This window comes from Amblyomma americanum, chromosome 8 (genome assembly GCF_052857255.1).
Source record: "Amblyomma americanum isolate KBUSLIRL-KWMA chromosome 8, ASM5285725v1, whole genome shotgun sequence".
Lineage (NCBI taxonomy): Eukaryota > Metazoa > Arthropoda > Arachnida > Ixodida > Ixodidae > Amblyomma > Amblyomma americanum.
This window is the reverse complement of record NC_135504.1, coordinates 1,750,531-1,772,820: the sequence shown is the minus strand read 5'-3', so window position 1 is coordinate 1,772,820 and position 22,290 is coordinate 1,750,531. Positions and strand designations below refer to the sequence as shown.

The window sequence follows — 22,290 nt, the reverse complement described above, 5'->3', positions numbered from 1 at the left end:
GGCCCCAGTGCTGTGTGTATATCTCATTGGTTAATGATGGGCTGTTGTTTCAGATGTTCTTTGCGGACCAGTTTGCGACGCTGCACTCGGTGGCCTACTACTCAATGGCTGCAGTTCTGTCCCTGCTCATGACCACTTCCAAGCGGACAGCGGCTGCCCGTCCCTGGCTGCTCCTGCTGTTCCTGGCGAACCTGGGTGCTGAGCGCCTGCTTGTCAAGTGGGCCTCTGACGATGCTTGGGACAGCGCCGCGCCACTTGCGGAGGACGTAAGTCTGCCGGCTGGGCAACCTAGTCATGCTAGCCTGCCGAAGTCCTAGGCCTTGACAACCCTATACCTTTAGAACAAACTCAAAGAAGGCAAAAGCTAGTTTTTGTGATGCAAAAGAAATGCAGAAAGGAAACGAAAATGAGAAACTGACGTAAGTGCCCTCGGCTGCAAATATTTGGTTTGCAGTGGAAGACTGAGTGATTTTGCATTGCTGCTTTTGTACGAGCGGCCACGGAGGATGAGAAAGCTGGAGATGCCCTCGTCTCGCTTGCAAATGCAGTTGTATTGGCATCCATGGCTGTTCCTGCTGAAAACTCGGTGACATCACGGTAAACGTTCAAGCATATTGACGCCAGCGCTCATGCAGACGAACGCACCTATCTAGAAGAGGAGAAAGAAGTGTGGTAGAAGCGCTTGTCCAGGGCTATGCCAACGTGACTCTCGCTGGTGGGGGAGTAGGACCGCGGAACTGTAGCTGGAGGATTCATTGTGGGAGCCCTTTGTGGTGGATTAGAAGCAGGGAGTAGTCCAAATTCGGGAGGTAGGCTTTGCAATCGGCGACTGCCCTGATGGACTGGCGTGTCTACCTTGGGAATTTGTCCGGGGCTTGAACTGCGGCTTGAAGGGGGCGTATGGTACATTAACGACGTACCCAGCACCTGCACCAGATGTCACGTTGGCATTAAGCGGCCGAGAGTCGCGTTGGCTCGCTTAACGCCAACGCGACAATACAACTGTGCAGCTGAACTGTCTCTTGAAGTCTTGCAGTCATGCTCCTCTGCTCTGAGAGCCTAGCATCGAGTGCCGACGGCTGTTGTACTTCAGCAGCTAGCATTCACGTTCAAGGTTTATTTTTCAGTCAAATGCATGGCTGAGGAGAAAGGAAAAAAGCTGCAATTGTGGCTTGACGAAGCTCCCAACCCCCATGTTGCTTCGGTAGCAGTTGGGTGGAAAGAAAAATAGTTAAACTGCCCCCCCAAAAAAAGAAAATGCAGACATTGCTCGAAAAATACAATGGTTAGCACTCTTGGCTCCTTACAGTAAACACACTCGAGGGTGAACTAATTAAAATGAATTGTAAGAAATCTACATTTGATAATAGATAAGCAACAAAACAGTTCACACAGTACACTGCACAGACGTGCGAAAACAACGCTCTAAAAGAACAGATTTCAGATGTAGTTGATCGTTACGGAGCAAATGGAATCATTTGTAAACTCAAACTTATTCAGTAGAGGGGGTACGACATATCTTGGAGACTGCAGACCATAATTAGTTCTCGGACACGGTACGTACCAGTATTCATGGTGTCCTATTATCCGGGGCACCGGTTTGATGTGTAGGTGTCATATTTATTAAATCATTGGGATGATTGTGAAGCTGTGATTTATGAATATGTAAAATGCGAAATTTGTGTAGAATACTTATTGGTATAATCCTGTGCCTGCAAAATAGTGTTTGCATAAGAGGTAAGTACCGTATTTACACGATTGTAAGTCGACTCGAAGGTAAGTTGACCCCCCCCCAAATGACACTTCCGAAAAAAGAAAAAAAACTTCGAGGTTGTTTAAGCTTGGCCTTGCCCGTCAGCACATTCGAAACGAAAATATGTTAGTCACTGGACTACTCGTTCACACTTGCGCCATCATCCTAATTAGCGCTGCCGTCGTGATCGCTGCTGCGGTCACACAGCTCGTCGTTCCGACGTCGTCGTCCGGTGAAATCCCGTACTTCGTAAACAACCACGTCACGACATCGTGTGGAACAGCTGAAAATTTTCCTCGCTGCAGCTGCCGCACCTGTATCACCCGTTGCAAACGTCAAACTTGTGGCCCGTGCGCAGTTGCTCGTTTCTTCGGCGTAAAGAATGACAGCCATCTTGAATGTAGCCGTGAACGAGTGCTGGTCGCTTACCGGACACAGAGCACAAATGATGACTGACGAAGCACTGCATTAAAACTTGTGAAACGCGGCCGGCAGTAGTCAAATGTGGCAGAGCCAAAGAGAAACTGTGCGTGAATGGCGCGTGCTCTTCCGCTGGCTACCGACACACTCCGGCGCCGCTGCCATTACATGAGGGGGGTGCCGCCTTGATTGTAACAGCGGCCCTTCCATCAACTATCAACGCTCTCTTGAGCACCGAGCGCGCATTTGAAAGTAAAAAGAAAGCGTGTTGGACGCTTGAGCTTCCTGTAGAACGCATTTGTGTTATCGGGTTACCGCCGCTTATCAGCAGCCGCAGTCTGCAGCCACGTGTGGGAAGTGTGGGGCGCCAGTTTGCTGCTTATCGATAGCCACCATCGGCCGCCGCCTGCAGGGGTAGGGGATGCCAGTTCTGTGTGCCGACATAGCAGCTGCTCAAGGCCAGCACCAAGAGTGATGCGACGGAGCCGCGCAGCAAAAATGCAACCACGCTGTAGCATGCTCGATATCTTGTTTGTCTCGCCTTTACTTATAGTGCCATGTTTTCGTTTCGATTGTAAGTCGACCCTCCCCCCCTCCCACTTCGGATTTTCAAATTTTGAAAAATAGGTTGACTTACAGTCATGTAAATATGGTAATCTACATTAGCTATAGCTCTGAGGGCCTGTTTTTGTAAAGTCAACAGTTTCTGGATATTAGTGTATGTAGTGTTACCTCATACCAAAATGGCAATATCTGGCATGCGATTCGAATAGAGCATGACACAGAATAAGCTTTACTTTGGCAGGAAGCACCTATTGGCATCTCCTGATAATTCCTACAGCTCAAACTTGTGTTCATGAGATGAGCACAAGTGGTACATTTATTGTCGAGGAGTGTCAGTGGGTCTACTTGGCAAAGTGTGTGGTGCCAGCAAAGTACTATCGTATCAGGTGCTTCAGCGAAGGGTTTTGAAGATTCCTAAGAATAGGAGATCGAAAAAAAAGAAGTCTTTTCAGGAACATGCTTCCAGTTACAGCAGACATAATTTACCATAAAATTGATTCAGGTATGTGGCAAATTAACATTTGAATTTCTGCAGTTGAGTGGTGTATGCCAGTGAGGAGTTCGGAGCCATGGACAGAACATTGCCATATCAGTTTTTGAAACGAAGAAAAGGTCATTCTCAAAAGCTCTGCAGCACGAGTGAATTCAGTGCTTCTTGCGCACAAAACAAACTGCCTGAAAAAACTGTGCAGGCCGGCATTGCATGCAGTCAGCTTGCTGCTTACATGTAGCAAGAATGGTTGTGTCATGGGACGCACACTGACGCTGTTGGGGGTGGTGGCTGGTGGTTCGATGCCAGTACCTCTGCTACACGCTGCCTTGACCACGGCCAGGCTGGAGACGAACGACAAGCGCGCACACCGCTGCCTCCAGTCCAGAGCACGTTACTTTGAAACTGGTGTTCACGCCTGCATTGTTGTGAAGCATGTCTTCTCCTTTGCAGGCGCGTGCTTCGGCGGTCCACAAGCCGAGTTGATTGGTTTTAATTATGCATGTGCAAATAGTGGTTCTTTGGTTCGAAGCAAATGCAAATTGGGTTGTAATTTTCTTCAAATAATTTCGAAGCGAATATTTTAAATATACTTCTAGCACCAAAAAAACGTTGAATCATGTTTTTTTTTTCGAACACATAAGGCCATTCATGAAAAGAGTGCACTGAACTTTATCACCTTTATTGAAGCTGTGGCGGTGTCTTGCAGAAGTGACCTTTGGAAATTGGGGAGTTTGCCAACATGCGGAGCCGAAGTTTTGTGGAGTGCGAGACCTGTCTAAGAGACCCCAGCGCTGGTCTTAATTGCGAGGGAGTTGTGCAGCTATTGCTTTAAAGTGACGACTGCATGAACGCCTGCTAGGCGCGCACTCTGTGCACCCAGTGCCACCTCGAGTCAGGCCCTCTCGAGTCGCCCGTTCGCACCGTCGTGCTTGATTCTTGAATTTCACACAGAGAAGAGCAGCTGCAGTCAGTTCAGACTCGTTCTGAGGAAATCAAAAGAACCGTGCAATTTCTGATTAAAGAAATTCAGCATGGCAATCTGCGGCTGCTATGGCGATGCACTTCCGCGGGAAGCCATTCCACATGTGCAGTTCGCCTTGAGGAGAGCACAAGGCATCAGGTGCCGGCCAGCTGGTTGCACGCCTACTCCGTCAGGACCAATCAGCACGTGCGCACTACCGGCACGTGGAAATTGATCGCGCTATGCTAAATCCCTCTTTTGTACACTGCCTTGCAGGTTATGGCGCGTGTGCAATGCGGGTAGTGCAACAGCAGGTGCCTGACAGGTACAGACCTGGGCGCCATGCTTTCACCAGCCTGCCTCTGTTGCCGCGAGCATGTGCAGACTGGCTCCAGCATACACGAGGGAGTGCAGGCACATGGCGCGGACTCGGGGCTTTAGTTGAGTCAATGCCGCGTTGTCCGCAAATTTCATTTCATGTCATTTCATTTATTTTTCTCTTAAAGGCCTGAAGGCATTACACAAGGAGGGGTAATGACATTGTTACCCTTCCTGGCCATCACAAGTCAGGGGTAGATCGACAAAGGCAGTCGATTTCCGCAGTGAATGGAAAGAGGTTTGGAGGCGCCCTCCTCCTCCATCTGGTGGCTATACAATATCCTCTCAGCTGGATAACAAAGCAGAGTGCCCTCAAGATGGGGGCATGCACTGGGCGAGGGATTGCCGTTCTGACTGACTTGAAGGGGTACATATCCACAGTGCCATGTCGGCTCCTTAAGGTACGCTTGGAATAGCGATGCTCACTGTAGCATTCATGTAAATGTGGCTTATGGAGTCTTCATCACTGGAAGTTGTATCGCTCGGGTCCGTGACAGCAAAGCATGGCCGGAGGCAGCAGTTCACGGCTGACGAAGTACGAGGCCCTCGTAGTGCAGCGAAACGTGCGAAGCCCCCAATAACTCGGCTGCACACTCGGTGAAAAGTATAAAGGCTCCCTCATTCTCATTCACACATCATAAGAGTTGCTTAGGTGCCACATATTTTTTTTTGTGCTAAGAGTATGAGGGTTGGGGCGCTTCACATATCGAACACTGCCAATACTGATAGGCATCGCTCTTAAGCACTACCTCACGCCTTCGTGGGGCCGTCACTTCATCGGTTTGCAGTGAAATCGGAATCTAATGTCCTCGCACAGGGCCTCAGCTCTTCAAATTAACCAGGCTGGTGCACGCTGCTGCTGGAAATTATCCGGTCAAGTTTACATTGGAGTTTACTGAACTGCAGGAATTCTTCAAGGTATCAAGGTTTTACTGTACAATAACCACGGTGTAATGCATTTACCTTTACGCTGCGCTAATTGTGTTGTCGGTTTACTTTGCGAAAAGTTGTTGGTATTGTTGAACCAGGATATATCCAACTCTAAGGGGATCTTGAAATGCATAGTTCGATATGTCCGTAATTCAACATATAAAAAAACTTGCAATACAGATGCTGATCTGTAACCTGGAAGCAAAAGTGTATTGCACCGCACTCTGCTTGTTTTTTTTTGGAAAGGAAATGACACAGAATCTGTCTGGCATCTCGGAGGACAGCTGGCAGGGTAAGGGAAGGGATAAAGGAGGGAGTGAAAGAAGAAAGGAAGAAAGAGGTGCCGTAGTGGAGGACTCCGGAATAATTTCGACCACCTGGGGATCTTTAACGTGCACAGCACACGGGGGCCTATGTGTTTCGCTTCCACCTAAACGCTGCCGCCGCAGTCGGGTTCGAACCCGGGTACTCCGGATCAGTAGCCGAGCGCCCTAACCACTGAGCCACTGCACTCTAGTGATGCACTTCTTGCCGTGACACGCCACTCACCACCATGGCGGCAGCACACCGTTCGCTAGGCATTGGTGTAGCAACCTGCTTCGCATCGAAGCTGCAGCGGTACGAAGCAGTGATGCGCACTGACATTGCACACCACACTGGCTTTTTTTTAAATTTTGCCTCGATCAAAATGCGTGTGTCGTGCAATGTCAGTGGGTTTTTAAGAAGCCCAGGTGGTCTAAATTAAATCGGCAGCCCTCTACTATGTCATTCCTCGTAGCCTATGTGTCGCTGTGGGATTTCTAACACTCCCACATAACACAGCTGTGTGTCGCTCCTGTTTCAGAGCCCGCTGGGTGTGCGCATTGCACTGTGCCGCCGGGCCGTCTGCCTGGTGGCCCTGGCTGTCTTCCTTTACAAGCTGTACACCTTCCGTGACCTGGCCGCTATGAACAACGAGCTGCTGGTCAGCCTGCAGACCGAACTGCGCACTTTGCACAACTTGCACTCGGGGCTGTCGTCACATGGCAGCCCCTCGTGGCCAGCACCAAGCCGTGAGTGAACGTTCAGTCTTGCCTTGTGACAAGCGGAGCACGTAGCGTTGTCTGCCGCTCCTTCGACAGTTTCCAATTTGCGCTGCATCATATACAGAGAACGCCATTCGAATCTCATTCTTAGTAAAACTTGATACAGTAATTCCTCGTTATAATGAAGTCAGCGGGATGGCGAAAAAATTCGTTATAAGTGGTAATTCGATATAAACGGTCACCCGAGAAAATCTAAAGTAGTCGAGCTTTAATTGCGCCACAACGGCGAGGAAGTCAAAAATACAATGTGTTCAGTGAAGTAAAACTTTATTGAGGTGCAAAAAAGGCAGTGAGGTTTGGCTGTTTCAAGTTCTTACCGGGTGCGTGCAACCCCTGCTCTAATCTGACCAAGCATTGCACGAGGCTACGGTCGCCACGCCCATGCATTCAACCTTCGGGGTATTTCGAATCGCGAAGGCAGTGGCCGCTTTTATGGAGGTATTTTGGGGTATTTCGAATGCAGTGGCCGCTTTCATGGGGGGGGGTCACGGAAATGCCGTGGCTCGAGTCTGAGGTTGTGTTTTTGTGTTTGTTGTGCTCAAAAAACGATTAGCCGCTCATTGTAGGTATGCAGCGTGATCGTGAAAACTGAACGGTTTTGCGATAGGGGCTTCGCATGATTACTGGGCAGTTGTCGACGACACTGTGCTAATTCTACGGTTCGAGTGTCAGTGTTCGCGCAGCGTCACGTCCGTGCCGTTCACACATGTCTAGGAACAAAATTCAATGACCCTACCATGCATTTAGACCGTTTGTCTAGTTGCACGGCGCGAATCAAGCATGACCAGCTGGAGAAAATCGCCGGGGAAACACCATGGTTGCGTTTACCCGCTATGTTGACAGCCTGACTCGCCACTGGCGACGCTCGGATTTTTCGTGTTTTCGGCAAGTTATCGATCTATTTGCTCTGTCAAAAGTGCAACGAAGCGAGGGGTGATGTTTTAATGCGATGCAGGCCGATTATGACGAGCAGCAAGCGGATTTCTAGACCGGCTTTGCCTAAGTCGTCTCCCCGATTTGTTAACGTAGCTCCTCGCTTCGAACACGGCAAAGGGCGGGCGACCAGCAGTCGCTTGCGACTAGGCAGCAGCTCGACAACACCGTTGTTCACACTTGCAAGTGTGACCTGCGGGTCGCCTTTTCGTTTGAAGCGAAAACTCTCGGGAATGACGTTTTCGCGAGCTTTCGAGAGTTTCGTCTGCTTTGGCTGATGTGAAACGGTGTGGCCGATGTGGCTTAGCGACGACTACAACAGCCAGGGAGCAGCTAAGTTCGTTGCCGAAAGCTCACCTCGCTCGCTACTCGCAAGCGTTAATGGGCTCATAATTGGAGGGACACTTTTTTTATGCTTTTTGGCACGTTTCAGCGCCAGAAATGTTCTTTAGAGCGGTAAATTTTGCTCACCGAGCGCACCCCATGGAATGCTACGTCGCAAGTCTGCCCGCGGTCTTTTGGCCACTTTTCGGCATCCAAGAGACCGCTGTTTTCTGGCATCGCAAAGCGTCACGAAAATTTCATTTTCGTTTGGATTCTATCACGGGGGACACCAGCGATGCGATTGCGACCGGCTCGGGCGCGCTTCCGTTCGCATCCGCTGTAAACAGCTGGGGGCTTACTCGTTACTAGGCAGGTCATCGGTCATAGGTTTGATACTTTTATGGCCTGTTCTGTGCTTGCCTGAGACTAATTCGTCGGCTGTATTAATTTGACACTGCATGCGCAAAAGGGTTGCCGCGGCGGTGGCGATGCCTTCGCTTGCCACTTCACTCTAAGTGGGTCAAGCTCTTCGTGCGCTTCGAGTAATGTGACCTAAAATGCATGCGTTTGGGTCGGGACTGGAAGAAATTTCGAATAAAACGATATTTCGAGTAAAGCGATTTTGTTATAACGAGGGATTACTGTAGTTTCTTTCTGTGGCTCTGTTGTTGTTGTGTTAGCTAGGTAGGAAGGCTAAAATGGCCCAAGCAGGAGGGGCATACAAATATTAATACAGCATAATTAACAGTGCACGGAGTACCAACACAGTCCTCCAGCTGCGAGAACAAAACAAGCAAAAGTAACATTCTCTCTGGTATTAAAGGAATGCCCAAAACAATGCAAACAAAGAAAGTGAAGAATATATGTAGCACTGAACCGAGAACACAGTTTGGGCGAAGTAAAGGGACAGTAATGCAAAGATCAACTTTGGTAATAGTTATTTCAGAATAAAACAGTGTCACTAATTGAAATGCAAAGTAAATTGTTCCAATCTGTAATAGGGCGCGGGAAAGAAGAACGTTAGTTCTGGCATTATAGTGAGTTAGAAAGTAAACCTGACTATGTTGTGTTGTTTGTGCTGCCAGTGGCATTACATAAAGCTCAGGAGCGAGGGCAAGTAGGTTATTTTTAAGAAAAAAAAAATCTTAGCAGATGGATTTTTCTTCATTTCTAGTGTCTAGATACCATGCTGTTTTATTAGTGCTGTTGGGGAATCAGTCATGCGGTGCTTTGAGAAAATAAATCTGACAGTTTTGCGCTGAATTATTTCTAGTGCATCATTGTTATTCTTATTGTAAGGTTTGGTTTGGTTTATGGGGGTTTAGCGTCCCAAAGCGACTCAGGCTATGAGGGACGCCTTAGTGAAGGGCTCCGGAAATTTCGACCACCTGGGGTTCTTTAACGTCCACTGACATTGCACATCGCAAGGGTCCCATACTATGCATGCATATTCCAGTTTTGGTCTAATTAGTGAAGTCTAGGCTAAAAGTTAATTTCAGCTGGAGCTTGTTTTAGTTTATGGCATAAAAGGCAAAGTTTATGAAAGGCGGAGTCACATCTATTAGTAATGTAAGTGTTCTAGTTTTTGGTTTCTTTGTTAGCGTGATGCCCAGATATTTGAATTCCCTCTCCTCAGTTTATGGTTCAGACCCCAGGGTGTAAGGAAAAGAGGGATTATTAAATTTCTTGGTTATACACTATTTTGTTCCATATTCCATCGACTGCACCAAGAAAGAAGGTTTTGAAGATTATTGTTCAGGGTTATTTGATCATCATGGCAGGAGGAGGAGGAGGAGAGAGACTTTAATGAAACAGGAGAGGGATCATCACGGCAGGTCACTTCAATGAACATCATACAATCATCAGCAAACAATTTAATTTGAATAGAATCAGTAATTACGCTTACAGTGTCATTAATACATCAGTAGAACCCCGCTCTTACGTTTTTTACAGGACCACAGAAAAAAAAAAACTTGACCAGCTGGGAAACGTAGTAGCTGGGGAAGCGTGCACGGAGAAATTGTACATAATTGTCTGCCGCCTTGTTTTTCTTATTTATAACTTCTATTAAGGGCAGCAGGCTTCTCTGGAATTGGCAAGGCTTTGTGGCTGTTGTGATCGTTTGCGTGCACAGAATGTCCCGAGCAGCTGTTGGTGGTGAAAAGAGAGTCTGGGCACTCCTGCACTCCTCTGCTCTGTTTTCGTGGCAGCTACACAACATGCGTCTACTAGAGCCTAGAATTTGCGTGCAGGTGACACAAAGTAAACGTGGATGACAAGAGACATACCTCGAAGTCAACCCATGCATCTGTATCTGTGCAGCGGTGACCATGCTGTGTTTGCTGCGGCACAGTTTCGTTCTCACGCCTTTGGTCGTTCGTGCTTGTGCCGCACTGGTGAGGGACTGCACCAGCAGCCACAACACAATGGCGCCTCTATGTGTGCTCGGCGCTGTCGGTGTGGGTGCAACATGTTGGAAGCTGCCGAACACTTTGGCGGACAAGTCGTGCTTTGGCCGTCTCTCTTCGCTGTTCTGTGCGCGCTAAATGTAGGCTGTCATAATGCTATTGTGAGGTGACGTTGGCAACCTAGCATGTGGGAACGCTGCTGCAATTGCGACATAACAGCAGAGTCTGTATTGTATGGGTTTCAATGGGAATATGGACGGGACTAGCTCACTAGAACGTAGCAGCCGGGAAAACGCTGCGCCTGGGAATGTAACAGCGGGGCTCTGCGTATTAAAAACAATAGAGGCCCTAAAACACTACCCTGAGGGACATCTGAGGTAACTGGGATTTAATATGAATGGTGAATGTCGATACTAACAAACTGTTTTCGTTTAGTGAGGTGTGCAGAAACCCAATTAACAATGAAACATGGGAGCTTAATAGAAATTTTTCAGTCGATTAAGTCTACCTGACTGGGTTTATCTGTGATATTTGCAAAGGAATGGATTGCCGATGCTAATTGGGTGAAAGTGGAAAAACCTTTTCAAAAACCATGCTGCGCAGGTGAGAGGGCACTTAGGTAGTGAAGTTAGCTATGATAGGCTCTAGCATCTTGCAGCAGGATGAAGTTAGTGATATTGGGCGATAGTTACTTATCAGTGTATGATACGTGCAGTTCGACCGTCAGAAAAAAGAGTTGTTGTAGGTTATGATGCACGAAAAATGATTACAAGAAATTGGGACAACATTTCAGTGTATCGACGCAGAAAAACATTTCGTATGTTCGTGTCCTTAGGACCAGGAGTAGATTTGGTTTTTGGATTAAGAAGCTTAGAAACTACACCCGCTACAGATACAAGCTCCAAATTTGTACTAGAAAATGGCAAAATAGAAGGCGAAAGTCATTAGCGCTTGAAAAGACTCCGTGGAAGTACGCTTTGAAATGCTCCGCAATACTTTACTTTTCAATAATATGAATTCCAGCATCCCCTATTTGTTTTTCTTAAGAACATCCAAAACTTTTGTGGTGTGGTACGAAGAAATTTGGGCAAAGTGTGCTCAAAGCATGCACAGTAGACCTGCTCAATGCACTTAGTGCATTGACGAGCTCAGAATTTTCTTTAGTGCCCCTTTAAGTGTCCCCTCTAATTTTTTGAGGTAACAAGTGCAGTTTTTATATTATGAAGAGGAATAAATGATCTTGTGTGGAGCATTTGGTGTGCAGGAAAAACAAAATAAACATTATGGCTACAGAGTGCATACCAGGGAAAGGGAGATGTGGTTGTGGGCAAGATATGCAAGAACGGTGCGGCTGCAGGTGGCACACGGCTGGGGAAGTTGCAGAGGGAACGACCATGATGTGTGTACAGATGCTGCTGGAGAGAGTGTGACCTCTCTTTGCCCCCTCTTGTGCAGCCACCACTTGGAGGTCCCAGCAAGAGAGCCCCGGCTACTGGTACACGATGCGCGGACGCGCTTCCTTGTTTGGCCTTTACGCAGGTGTGTGTTGTTTGTTTTCTTTTGAAGGCGGGGTGCATGAACTGCCCGGTTGAAAACAATGTTCATTCCAACTAGTCTGGCTCTCGGTTCTTTTGCATGCATCTGTTCATTGTAAAAGCATCTGTAGGGGCACATCAGGCTAAAGGAAAAAAAATTTACAGTGTTTACGCTTGCTGCATAAATTCAGCAAAAGAGCTACTGTAAGCGCCAGTTTGAGAGCGAGAGCTCTATTTCGATGTGGGTGAGACAATCACCCTCAATGTGTCACAAGGTCAAACCGAACTTAACTGCTTGGTGGTATGGCCCAAGCTATGGTAGTGTGGCCATGTGATCGTATGAATATGAATGACCATTGGATACCTGACCTTGACCTTGAGATTTGATTTGAGACAGTGGAGACTATGCTCAACAGAGCTCTCGCTTGTATAACTAGGTTCAAGCCACTTTGAACCCCAGCCATTTTTTTTTCAAATCTCTGCCTCTTTCCCCCATTCCTTCGCAATATGCTCCATGTGTCCCACTGTAAGGCTGCTGCCGCACATTTCTTTATACCGTACGTACTTGTGCAAGGGACGCAGTTCTGGCAGGGTGCGGCACTTGCATGGCACCAGCACTTTTCCGCAAATATTTAATGCGATATCATTAAGGGCCCCATTCATCAGGAAATCCCATGTCAGCATTGCCGGCGCTACAAGTGAAAAATTGCCAGCATGGCTCTGGCAGGTGGTCTCCAGAGAGCAACCTAGGAGGCAAGTGGGCTGCCTTGGCCATGTGACCTTGCAGAACCTTTCCACTGGATAGTCAGTTGAACTCCCACTGTGGCAGGTGGCAGTTAAGTTAATTTATTGGTCGCTCAGGAAGAGCAACCTGGGCCTCTCGGGGCCCATTGCTGGGAGCTCATGCCATCGCAGGGCATTGGCGCATCGCTTAACCGCTGCATCACAGGAGGGGGGTATGAGGACTCCCAGGGATCTATGAATGTAGAGAGTAACCTTCTGCATATATGGGAATTCCCCATCTCCAATATGGGAATCCTCATGTGGTCGAAATTATTCCGGAGCCCTCCACTACGGCAACTTTCTCTGCCTTTCTTCTTTCACTCCCGCCTCTGTTCCTTCTCTCACTGCTCTGTTGAGGTGCCCCCAGAGAATTGGGACTGTCATCACATCTTTCATTTGCTGGTAACCAGTCGTTGTCCCACAGAGCTCCAGGAACAGCAGAGGGAAGTTATCAGTAGTTTGCAGCAAGGAAGAAATGGGCTTGGGCAGGGCATATAATGCAAAGGCAAGATAACCACTGGTCCTTAAGGGAAGCTAAAGCGGTTTTCTGAGAATTTGAGCGTATTCAAGAATTTGAACCTGCGGAGCTTCTAGGGAAAGCATGCAAAATTGTTTTGCTCTAGCATTTAAAATGGTGGATTAATCATCTATTAAAACCACGGCATCTTCACTGCGTGGGGATATGCGAGGAAATTCGTAGTGACGTCATTATTGCCGAAACTTCAGATGTCCGCTGCCTTCGCCTGCATGCTGCTGTGCATCGTATGATGCCGCCAAACAATGCTTTGTGAGCTTCACCTTCGATTGCATTGGCTTTTTTCGTGAAACAACTGTTTCTTCACTGGAAAAGTAGCGCTGTCATACGTGATGTCATTACAGGGGCCTCTGCCTGTAGCTGTGCACTGCAGAGAAGCCTAAACGCCAACGCCGCTTTATTCGGCGACTATACCGCCATTTCAGTTGCTAGGGCAAAAATATATCGAAGGCTTTAACTGCATGCCTCATGCATTCCACCCTTTTAAACTCATCGAATTCTAAAGCTTCTTCAGTTGCTGAGGTAATGGAGTCGATTCCAAGAGAAGGCAAGCACAGCAAGGGGCAGCAGAAAGTTAGATATCAGAGAGGCTTTTGCCCTGCAGTGGGTGTAGTCAGGCTTATGATGACTTTTGGCAAAAAAGTCTCATTCCTACCTCACGTTAATGCTCTCGGAAAGAAAGCCTCCCGATCCTTGAACATACTTAAACAATGGGATTCCGATAGGACATGTCTTTTACAAATTTATCGCTCTGTAGTATGCTCTACCTTAGATTATGGATGCATAGTTTTTTCATTGGTGCGTACAGGACGTCGCCCATAAACAGTCCTTATGTAGAAATCAGTGAATCACCACTTAGAAGAACACGCTCACATGCACATACATTCTAAAAGTCCATTCGTTGCTGAAACATCTGTGTTGGCTCATTGTTACAGAGTGTCTATTCAGATCACTGTTTACCAATAAACCCCAAGCAATTAGACCGCTCCTTCTCCGATTTGAAGAGAAATGCCAGGAATTATACGTAATGGGCATACGGGCTAATATTGCCCGGAAACGTGATCCACTGCCACCTTGGTACTAGCTGCCCTCTGTATGTGACTTCACATTAACACAATTTCACAAAAAACACACGCATGAACAGAACACATAATACAAGAATGCTTAGCACTGAAGGAAAAGTACAAGGAATACACTGCATTTTATAGGTTTCAGAAATGGGCCACTGTGTTAGATGTGTAGTAATATAAAACAAATGGGAGAAGACATTAAGGCTGCCACAGTGCGCATTCATTTTCATGGCCGATTGTTGTGCAGTCCCTGCGGCTGTAGAAAACAACAATGAGAACGTTGTGAGCAGCATAATTTAGATTCTCTGAGCATGCTCACCTCGCCTCATCATAAAAATGCAGTTACACCACTTTTTGGTTACATCATGCACAACGTAAGAGCCACAACACGGACAAGCCAAAATTTTGCTGGGTTCCAAGTCACATCGGAATCGCTGGGAATGAGAAAGCAGGTGTTCCGCAAAAGCTCAAAACAAGACATCAAGAAATTGAGCATTCCCTATAGAGATGGTCTGAAGTTGACACAATGTAAGCTGAGCGATAATGGCAGCCTGAATAGAATATTGAAGCAAGTAATTAGGTACACCTAGTAAAACCCATCATAGGAGAATGGAAGCCACGCTCACGTTTCATTTTATGTCTCCTCCATATTGGACAGGCACCTTGCACAGTTTTATGCTTGCAAAACAAGAAAGGACTACGTGTGAGCTATGCGGGAAATAGATCACCGTAACCCACATTTTATGTTATGTACACAGCTCGAGAACCTGAGGAAAAAACATTTCCCAAATTTTTTTAACACATCCCATTTCATCCTAGATTATTCTTGGGAGAAAATTCATTCGTCATAATTTTCTTCCTTGTATCAATCTTAAAAGACTCAAAGCATCTATACCAGTTGTAGCAATTTAAATTTAACTCCCTCCCACCATTTAACAAACACATTAAACCTCCCGTTTTGGGCACGATGGCCTGTGTGCCATAAAAGCCAACGCAACACAATGCATAACATGGGGGCAAGAGTGACATATGTTTATGGAGCGTATGCAATCCCCTAGGCCTGGCCGCCATTTGGAGACTTCCTCACACCCTCATTGGCTTTTGTCCCCACGCGTCTGCCTAGGACCTCTTCAGCAAACTTTCTTCACCTGTGGCAGCTCTTAAGTTCATGCCCTTGGCACACTCAATGTCTGAACTACCTATTCTAAGCCATTCTGCTCACAGCTCACTGATCTCCCTTACCCTGGCCGGTTCCCCAGCCCCCAAAGCTTCTCAGTGTCACGTTCTTGGCATGCTTTCGCATGCCTCCAAGAACGTGCAGGCTCTCCGTACGACTGTTTCTACCTCACTCAGCTACTTCGCCAAGTCCTGAGGTGGTCTTCCTGCCTGATGGAAGCACTCGCATGTCAACCGGCTCGTGCACTGGCTCTTAGCAAATTTCATTACTTCGTACCTTATGTCTCCTTCACCAAGACCCAGATGAACACTCTTGACCCTGCTCTCCATGGCCTCTATACGGTTGCTCTCCGCCTCCCCATAACCACCTCCACCGATAAACTTTATGCCATGGTCTCTTCCATCCTATTCACACCGTGCTTTCTCTTTACTGCGATCGACAAGTGACTCTTTTCTCTAGTGCAGCTCATGGGCTCTTAGCGCTCGTCCTGTCTACTTCTTTGTCTGTGTCTCTGTTATATGCGCTAGTCTTTTAATTCATGATGGGCTCTCAGCCAGGCTACTAATCCCCCCCCGCCCAGATGGCCTCTCTTCCTATTCCCTCCGGAGTCATCTAACCTTTGTGTACTTCCTCTTCCCTCCAATATGTCACGGTCCTCGTGCTGGCCGCCGACATGCTACTGCCTCTCATCATAGTCTCCCCTTCAGTACTTGTGCAGTGGCATGCACGGATGCTTCTCACGTGGCTCTTCGTGGCTCCGGTAGCCAAGTCCTCTTTTATCCTCTTCTTTCTACCCCTGTCACTCAGGCTAGCAGCCCGTTCCTACACCCCCTGAAATTTTCTCGCTCGAGGTCCTCTCGATCATTCACGCCACACAACATTATCATTCCCTCCCACCTGTACCGAACAATACCATCTACACTGATTACCAGGCAGCCATTCATGCCAAAAACACTCCCACCACATCTGTCCATGGAACTCGAGGCTGCACTTGCATCACTGCAGCCTTGCCCTGTCTTCTTCCGATGGATCCCTGGACACTTGGAGAGTGACGGCTATGAGCTGGCTAACCGGCTCACAAGTGAAACTCTTATCCGGGCACCGTTGATCCCCTGGCCAAGGTCCTCAGAAGGCGGGTCAAGACTGTCCCTTCACGCTACCATCAGAGAGTATTACAAAGCTCTCCACCTTGATTGTAAACTCCAACCCTCATCCTAGTTTTTCTGTGCGGGAGGCTCACATCCTTCGACATATACAACTTAATACACTTGTCACACCTGCATGGTGTTATCTTAAAGGTGCACTAAAGAGGAATCTGAACTCCTCTGTTTACCGCGCGAACTCTATCTACACGTCCCGGGCATTCTTAGAAACTTTGAATTGTTATCCTGTGCGGCTGATTGCCCTAATTGAATCGGATTAAATGTCCCGGCTCCCGCCTTTTTTTGAACTGAACGTGGTAGGTAGGCGGAGTCAACCAACGCGTCCGCCATTCCCGCGGCGGCTTGCCACTCTGCCATCGGCGGAGTGATACGTAAATCAAAGAGTGCACGTGTACTTTTATTTCCGTGGGCCTAATTTGCGGCTATATTGTCTGTGACTGAAATTTTTTATTCACAGGAACCTAAAAAACAAAATTAAAGCGAAAGCAAAGCCGCCACTGGACTGGCTGAAAGGCACTCCACGCGATTGTTGACTTCGCCTACCGTAAAAACCGGACTATAGGTCGGACCGGAATATAGGTCGACCCCCTAATTAACCAATTCTAAAAATGAAAAAGATCTTTTTCAATGGGAAAAGTACCGAAAGACATCCTTACTTTGAAACAAATGCGACTCGAGAGGTTGCACAATGGTGACAGTATTTAATTTCATTTAAATGCTGCTTGTATGTACACCCGGCAAATTTTTTAACAATATCGCGCACCAATCGGCCCGCGTGTTCGTTTCTGGCACAGGCAAGTACGGCGCTGTAGAGCAAAGCCCTCCTCTTCATGAATCGCCGCAAGCAGGATGGCGAGCCTTTGAATTGCGCCCTCGTGAGTCTAGAGGCACGCGCGATCTCTGCCGCTTTCACGCGGATGCATTCGGCAGTCACAGGCAGCGATCTTGCTCGCAGCGCAACGTTTCCTTCCTATTCTCGATACACTACGGTCTGCCCAAGAAATGATGTTTTCTTCTGGTTGCTGCAAGTTGTAATACGCAGCTTCTGCCTCCGCCAGTATTGAATGCTCTTTTCGGATACTCCAAATTCGCGCTGTGCCGCCAGGTTCCCGTGAGCTTCCTCGTACTTAATCGTGTTCTTCTTGAAGGCGACGGTAAATTGCCGTTAGCTTCCGCTTTGCATCTACTGAAACGCAAAATGGCGGCACTGCTGCTGATGGCGATGGCATGGCGATGGTGATGGAGCCTGCTGACTTCAGCCACCCATTGTTGCAAGACTTCCGTATTTTTTCCGCCAATGACCGGTATATAAGACGGGGGTCGACTTTTCACCATGGTTTTTTGAAAAAAAATTCGACCTATATTCCGGTTTTTACGGTACCTACCCCGTTGAGTTAAAAAAAAAGGCAGGAGCCGGGACGTTTAATCCGATTTAATTAGGGCAATCCGCTGCACAGGAACATAATTCGAAGTTTCTAAGAATGCCCGGAACGTGTAGATAGATTTCCCGTGGTAAAAAGACGAGTTCACATTCCTCTTTAGTGCACCTTTAACAAATTCCGTCGCAATTCTTCATGTCCCAACTGCCCTGCCGCTCTTTATGCCAACCTTTCCCACTGTTTATTCTCCTGCCCAGTTGTTCTGCAATCTGGTTTTCTTCCCACTCCCTCCCACACTGTTGGGGCTTGGCTGGACTGGCTTGGAGCTGAAGGTGAAGATGAACAGCACCTGCTCGTGCAGCAGGCTATCGACGTCATAGCCGCCTAAGCGGTGTGCTAAAGTCTTGTGCTACTAGACTTTGAAAGGAAAATAAAAATTAAACAAGACACCAGTAGCTCATAAAAGGACAGTTAATATATATATATATATATATATATATATATATATATATATATATATATATATATATATATATATATATATATATATATATATATATATATATATATATATATATATATATATATATATATTTAGATGCCTTTTTTATGAGAGCTGTGGCACATAAATTGTTTCGTTTCTGGGGCTTAATGTCCCAAAATGACTCAGGCTATGAGGGATGCCGTAGCGGAGGGCTCCAGATGATTCTGACCACCTCGGGTTCTTTAACATGTACTGACATCACACAATACATGGGCCTCTAACATTTCACCTACATCAAAATGTGAGTGCCGTATCGAACCTGAGTCTTTTAGGCAGCAGCCAAGCACCGTAACCACTGACCTGCCATGGCGGCACAATGGCAGATAAATAACCGGTGACATTGCTCATTTCACGTGTAATGTTGGAGTGATTCCAATTTTAAATTAATACCATATTGATTCTTCTCCAGCAATGTCCTCTACGAGGAATTTTACCTTTTTCAGTAAAATTTTAAGGGGTAAAATTGTTGTCAGCATGTGGCATCACTGCTGTGCTCTCAGGGTGACTGGAATGGAATGAAATTGAAGGAGGATTGTCTGGTCTTCAGGTCCCTCTTCTCCTGTATTTTTGGTGCAGACAGATGGATGCAGCATACAAACGTTCAGTCTCTCGTTGCAGACAGCGGCTCATCTGTGTCATCAACAGACGACCTCTGGTATGCTTCGGATTATGACGATCAAGACAGCGAAGAAAGCGACAGCGGTGTAGATGAAGCCGCATCGTCACACCCCAGTATGGAGGCAGAGGGCACCACCAAGCCAAGTAGCAGGGTCGAGGTGAAGGCCGAGACAAGCAGCCCCACGTGCGGTTCCCTGCATTCTACGCCACCCGGCACTGGCATCCAGGCAGCGGTGGCACTTGTGCCGCCAATCTCCCCACCACCTGCGGTGAGTGGTGGCGTTTGGCTGTGGCACCAAAAAGTGAGAGGCGGAGAGTACACCGGAAGTGATGCAAACGGTCAATGTACACCCTTCCAATTTTTCAACATTAACGCAGGAGAATCGACTTCCTGGTGCAGCGGTGCCGAGATGAAGCAAAGAGGAAATTGGGAGAGGGAATGAGCATGCGCGTTGATCATGCCGCTATAGTGAGCGTCGTCTGCTTGGCTGTTCGGTTTCCTGGGATGCAACCGCTGCGAAGCAAGTGTTATGGCCTAGTTCGAGAGCGTTTGCTTCCTGTTCTGTCTGCTGCGTGTTTACGGCTCTGGACTGGTGCAAACGTGTAGCGTTGCCAGCATGACTTCAGGCCCCGGTTGCATCTGCGGGTAGCATCTCGAGAGCATTTGCTTTAACGATATTAATGCGGTAACTTCGAGGGTCCTCTTCAGTCAGTTTTTTTGCAAGTAACGATTGCATCTGGTTTCTTGGACATGCTAGGCTGTTCCCAAAAGTATTCTCTTTTCAGAATCATCCACGCTATGTGCAGCGGATAAAAACAGTTGCTCGCAGCTTCTTGGAGCTTTGATGCATAACAGCTGATGATGGGCAGGGGTTGCTTCACACTAATCAGAACAGCCTAGCAGACTATGTTTACTCCAGCAGCACAAATTGTGCGCATGCCCTTGCCTCGCACGCTTTCTCCTCTCCTCCTGGTGCAGCAGCACCAGGCAGTCGATGCTCGTGTGTTCATGTTAAAAAATTGGAAGGGTGTACTACATGTTCTGATGAAGCCCAGAAGTAGGGGTGTGTGAATGTTGAAATTTAGATACACACAAGTTTTTCATAATGGTATATGCACTTTGCACGCAGAATAAACAAGACTAGACTGACTCTGCACCATAATGAAAAAAATTACGTACACAGAAATGCTTACTGCTTGATTAGACAGCATGACGGTATGCAAAATGAGTAAAAACATGAACTACGTGAATGACTCTTGACTGGCAACTAATGATAACATTGTAGTAGTAGTAGTAGTAGTAGTAGTAGTAGTAGTAGTAGTAGTAAGACCTCTTTAATTCGGACTTCAAGGGAGTGGAAAAAGCGTCGGAATTATCCGAATGTCAAATTTTCGAATGGCCCCCAAAACTGCCAGAAACCATTCGCCTGAAAACAAATTATTTAGTGGGGACCTGGGCAATTGTAAGACGAAAACTGCGATAGCAGTGATTTCTCGCAGTTACGTCAGATGTTCTAATTCATGCACGTTATCGGAAGTGGCAAAAGCAGAACTGCTCCACATTGGTAAGTGTGCCCGCTTTCAGTTTCCGAAACGATAGCATTATTTATACGTTTTTTGCATGTGAGGAGGCTTCACCACATAAAGGGCGAACCGCACGTGACGAGCGCGGAGTTTCTGACGCGCTGGAAAAATAGAAATACCAGGCGGACGGAAGCAAATGAAGCGTGCATTGGTGCCGGAGCGGCAAGGCACCTTCGAAAAAAATTGGTGGTGGTTTAGCTCTGGTTAAACCTGGAGTGACGCGATAGCTACAGCTGGCCGGGTGGAACTTGCTCAGTTGAAATGCAAAGTCAGTCTTTCGCCGCTCCATTTTACCGGGCATTCCTTCTTCATCTTCGTCCCACATGACACTGCTCATGCGCACAGCTGTGGCAGCTCGGTTTCCCCAGCGTGCCGCGCCGCCGGCAGCAGCAGCTGCTCCGCACCACGTGGCTGATCACGTGACCAACCACGTGACGAACCTCGTGATCAGCCACGGCACCGCGCTGCCAGCAGCTGCTCCACACCACGTGACCAACCACGTGGCAGCATGGCAGCGGAGCCACAGGGTGGCGCGCCGCCACAGGGTTGCGTGCCGCCACGCTGAAGGCTCGAAGTGCTAGCGTAATGTAGCTATCGTCACAAAAAACTCACAGGACTGTTACGACTGTGTAACACGAGGTTCAGTGATAGCTGTTAGGCGTTTAGTTAGGTTTGGGGATGTTTTGCTGGCACACTGGTGTAGTGGTCCCGTGATACAGTCGACCCCCGCTACAACGAACGTCGCTTCAACGAAATATTTCCAGTTCCCCGTCAGCTCGCCATAGAAAGTAATGGAACAAATTTCTCATCACAGCAAACCATTTTTGGGGCGTGTTTCCGCTTCAACAAAATTTTTGCCATTCGAAGCTGGGTTTAATAATCGATCTTACAATAAAACAGGCGTATCCCGCCCATCTGTGTACTTCCGCAGGTCCACGCTGTTTTGTTTCGCTAAAGTTTCGCTGGAGCCAATTGATCCACTCATTCAAACACACATGAAGACTGCCATTGGGTGGTGGTGATGACAATTGGGCTGGCTGCCATGCGACAAGGCAAGCTCCCGTTTTCTTCCAAGCCAGAGCCGCAACCAATCCATCGTCAAAGAACGCAGCAGCCTGGCAACAGCAGCAGCATGTTTGCCCTAGTTTTTTTCACTCGTGCTTGTGTGCTGCAATTGACACGAGCATGGTGACTTCGTCTAGGAAACGGAAGTTCCTTTCTCTTGAAGAGAAGGCACGAATTATTAGCATGGCATCTAGTGGCAGGAAAAAGGGAGATGTTGCAGCGAACTTCGGCATATCACAGAGCACGCTGTCGACGATCCTGATGATGTTTTGGGACTATGTTGTCCAACCTGACAGTGTTTTTGGGCTGATTTCGCCACAACGAAATTTCCGCACACCCTGTGAATTTCGTTGTAGTGGGGTTCGACTGTACATCGCTGCACTGGCAGATGGCTGTTCCAAACTGAGCTACCCGTAGGTTTATGCGACACAGGTTGCCTAGCGCGACCGGTGGATGTGCTAGCATCCACTGGTTATTCCGACAGCGGACTACGATGCTAAAGCTAGGGACAGGCACCCAACAGCTATCGCTGTAAAACAAAAAAAAAATCAGCAACAAGACAATTTCCGTACCAGACGGTGTGCGGCG

At 47.6% G+C, this 22,290-nt stretch overlaps 1 protein-coding gene across 1 annotated transcript in view; it reads left to right on the top strand.

Annotated features, from left to right (window-relative positions):
* The window catches only part of LOC144100782 (uncharacterized), a 35,571-nt gene that overhangs the window by 7,650 nt on the left and 5,631 nt on the right, over positions 1-22,290 (top strand). The window contains exons 4-7 of the mRNA XM_077633630.1: positions 54-266; positions 6,344-6,551; positions 11,705-11,788; positions 19,054-19,322. Coding sequence (XP_077489756.1) covers positions 54-266; positions 6,344-6,551; positions 11,705-11,788; positions 19,054-19,322 — 774 coding nt within the window. The remainder of the gene's footprint in view (positions 1-53; positions 267-6,343; positions 6,552-11,704; positions 11,789-19,053; positions 19,323-22,290) is intronic.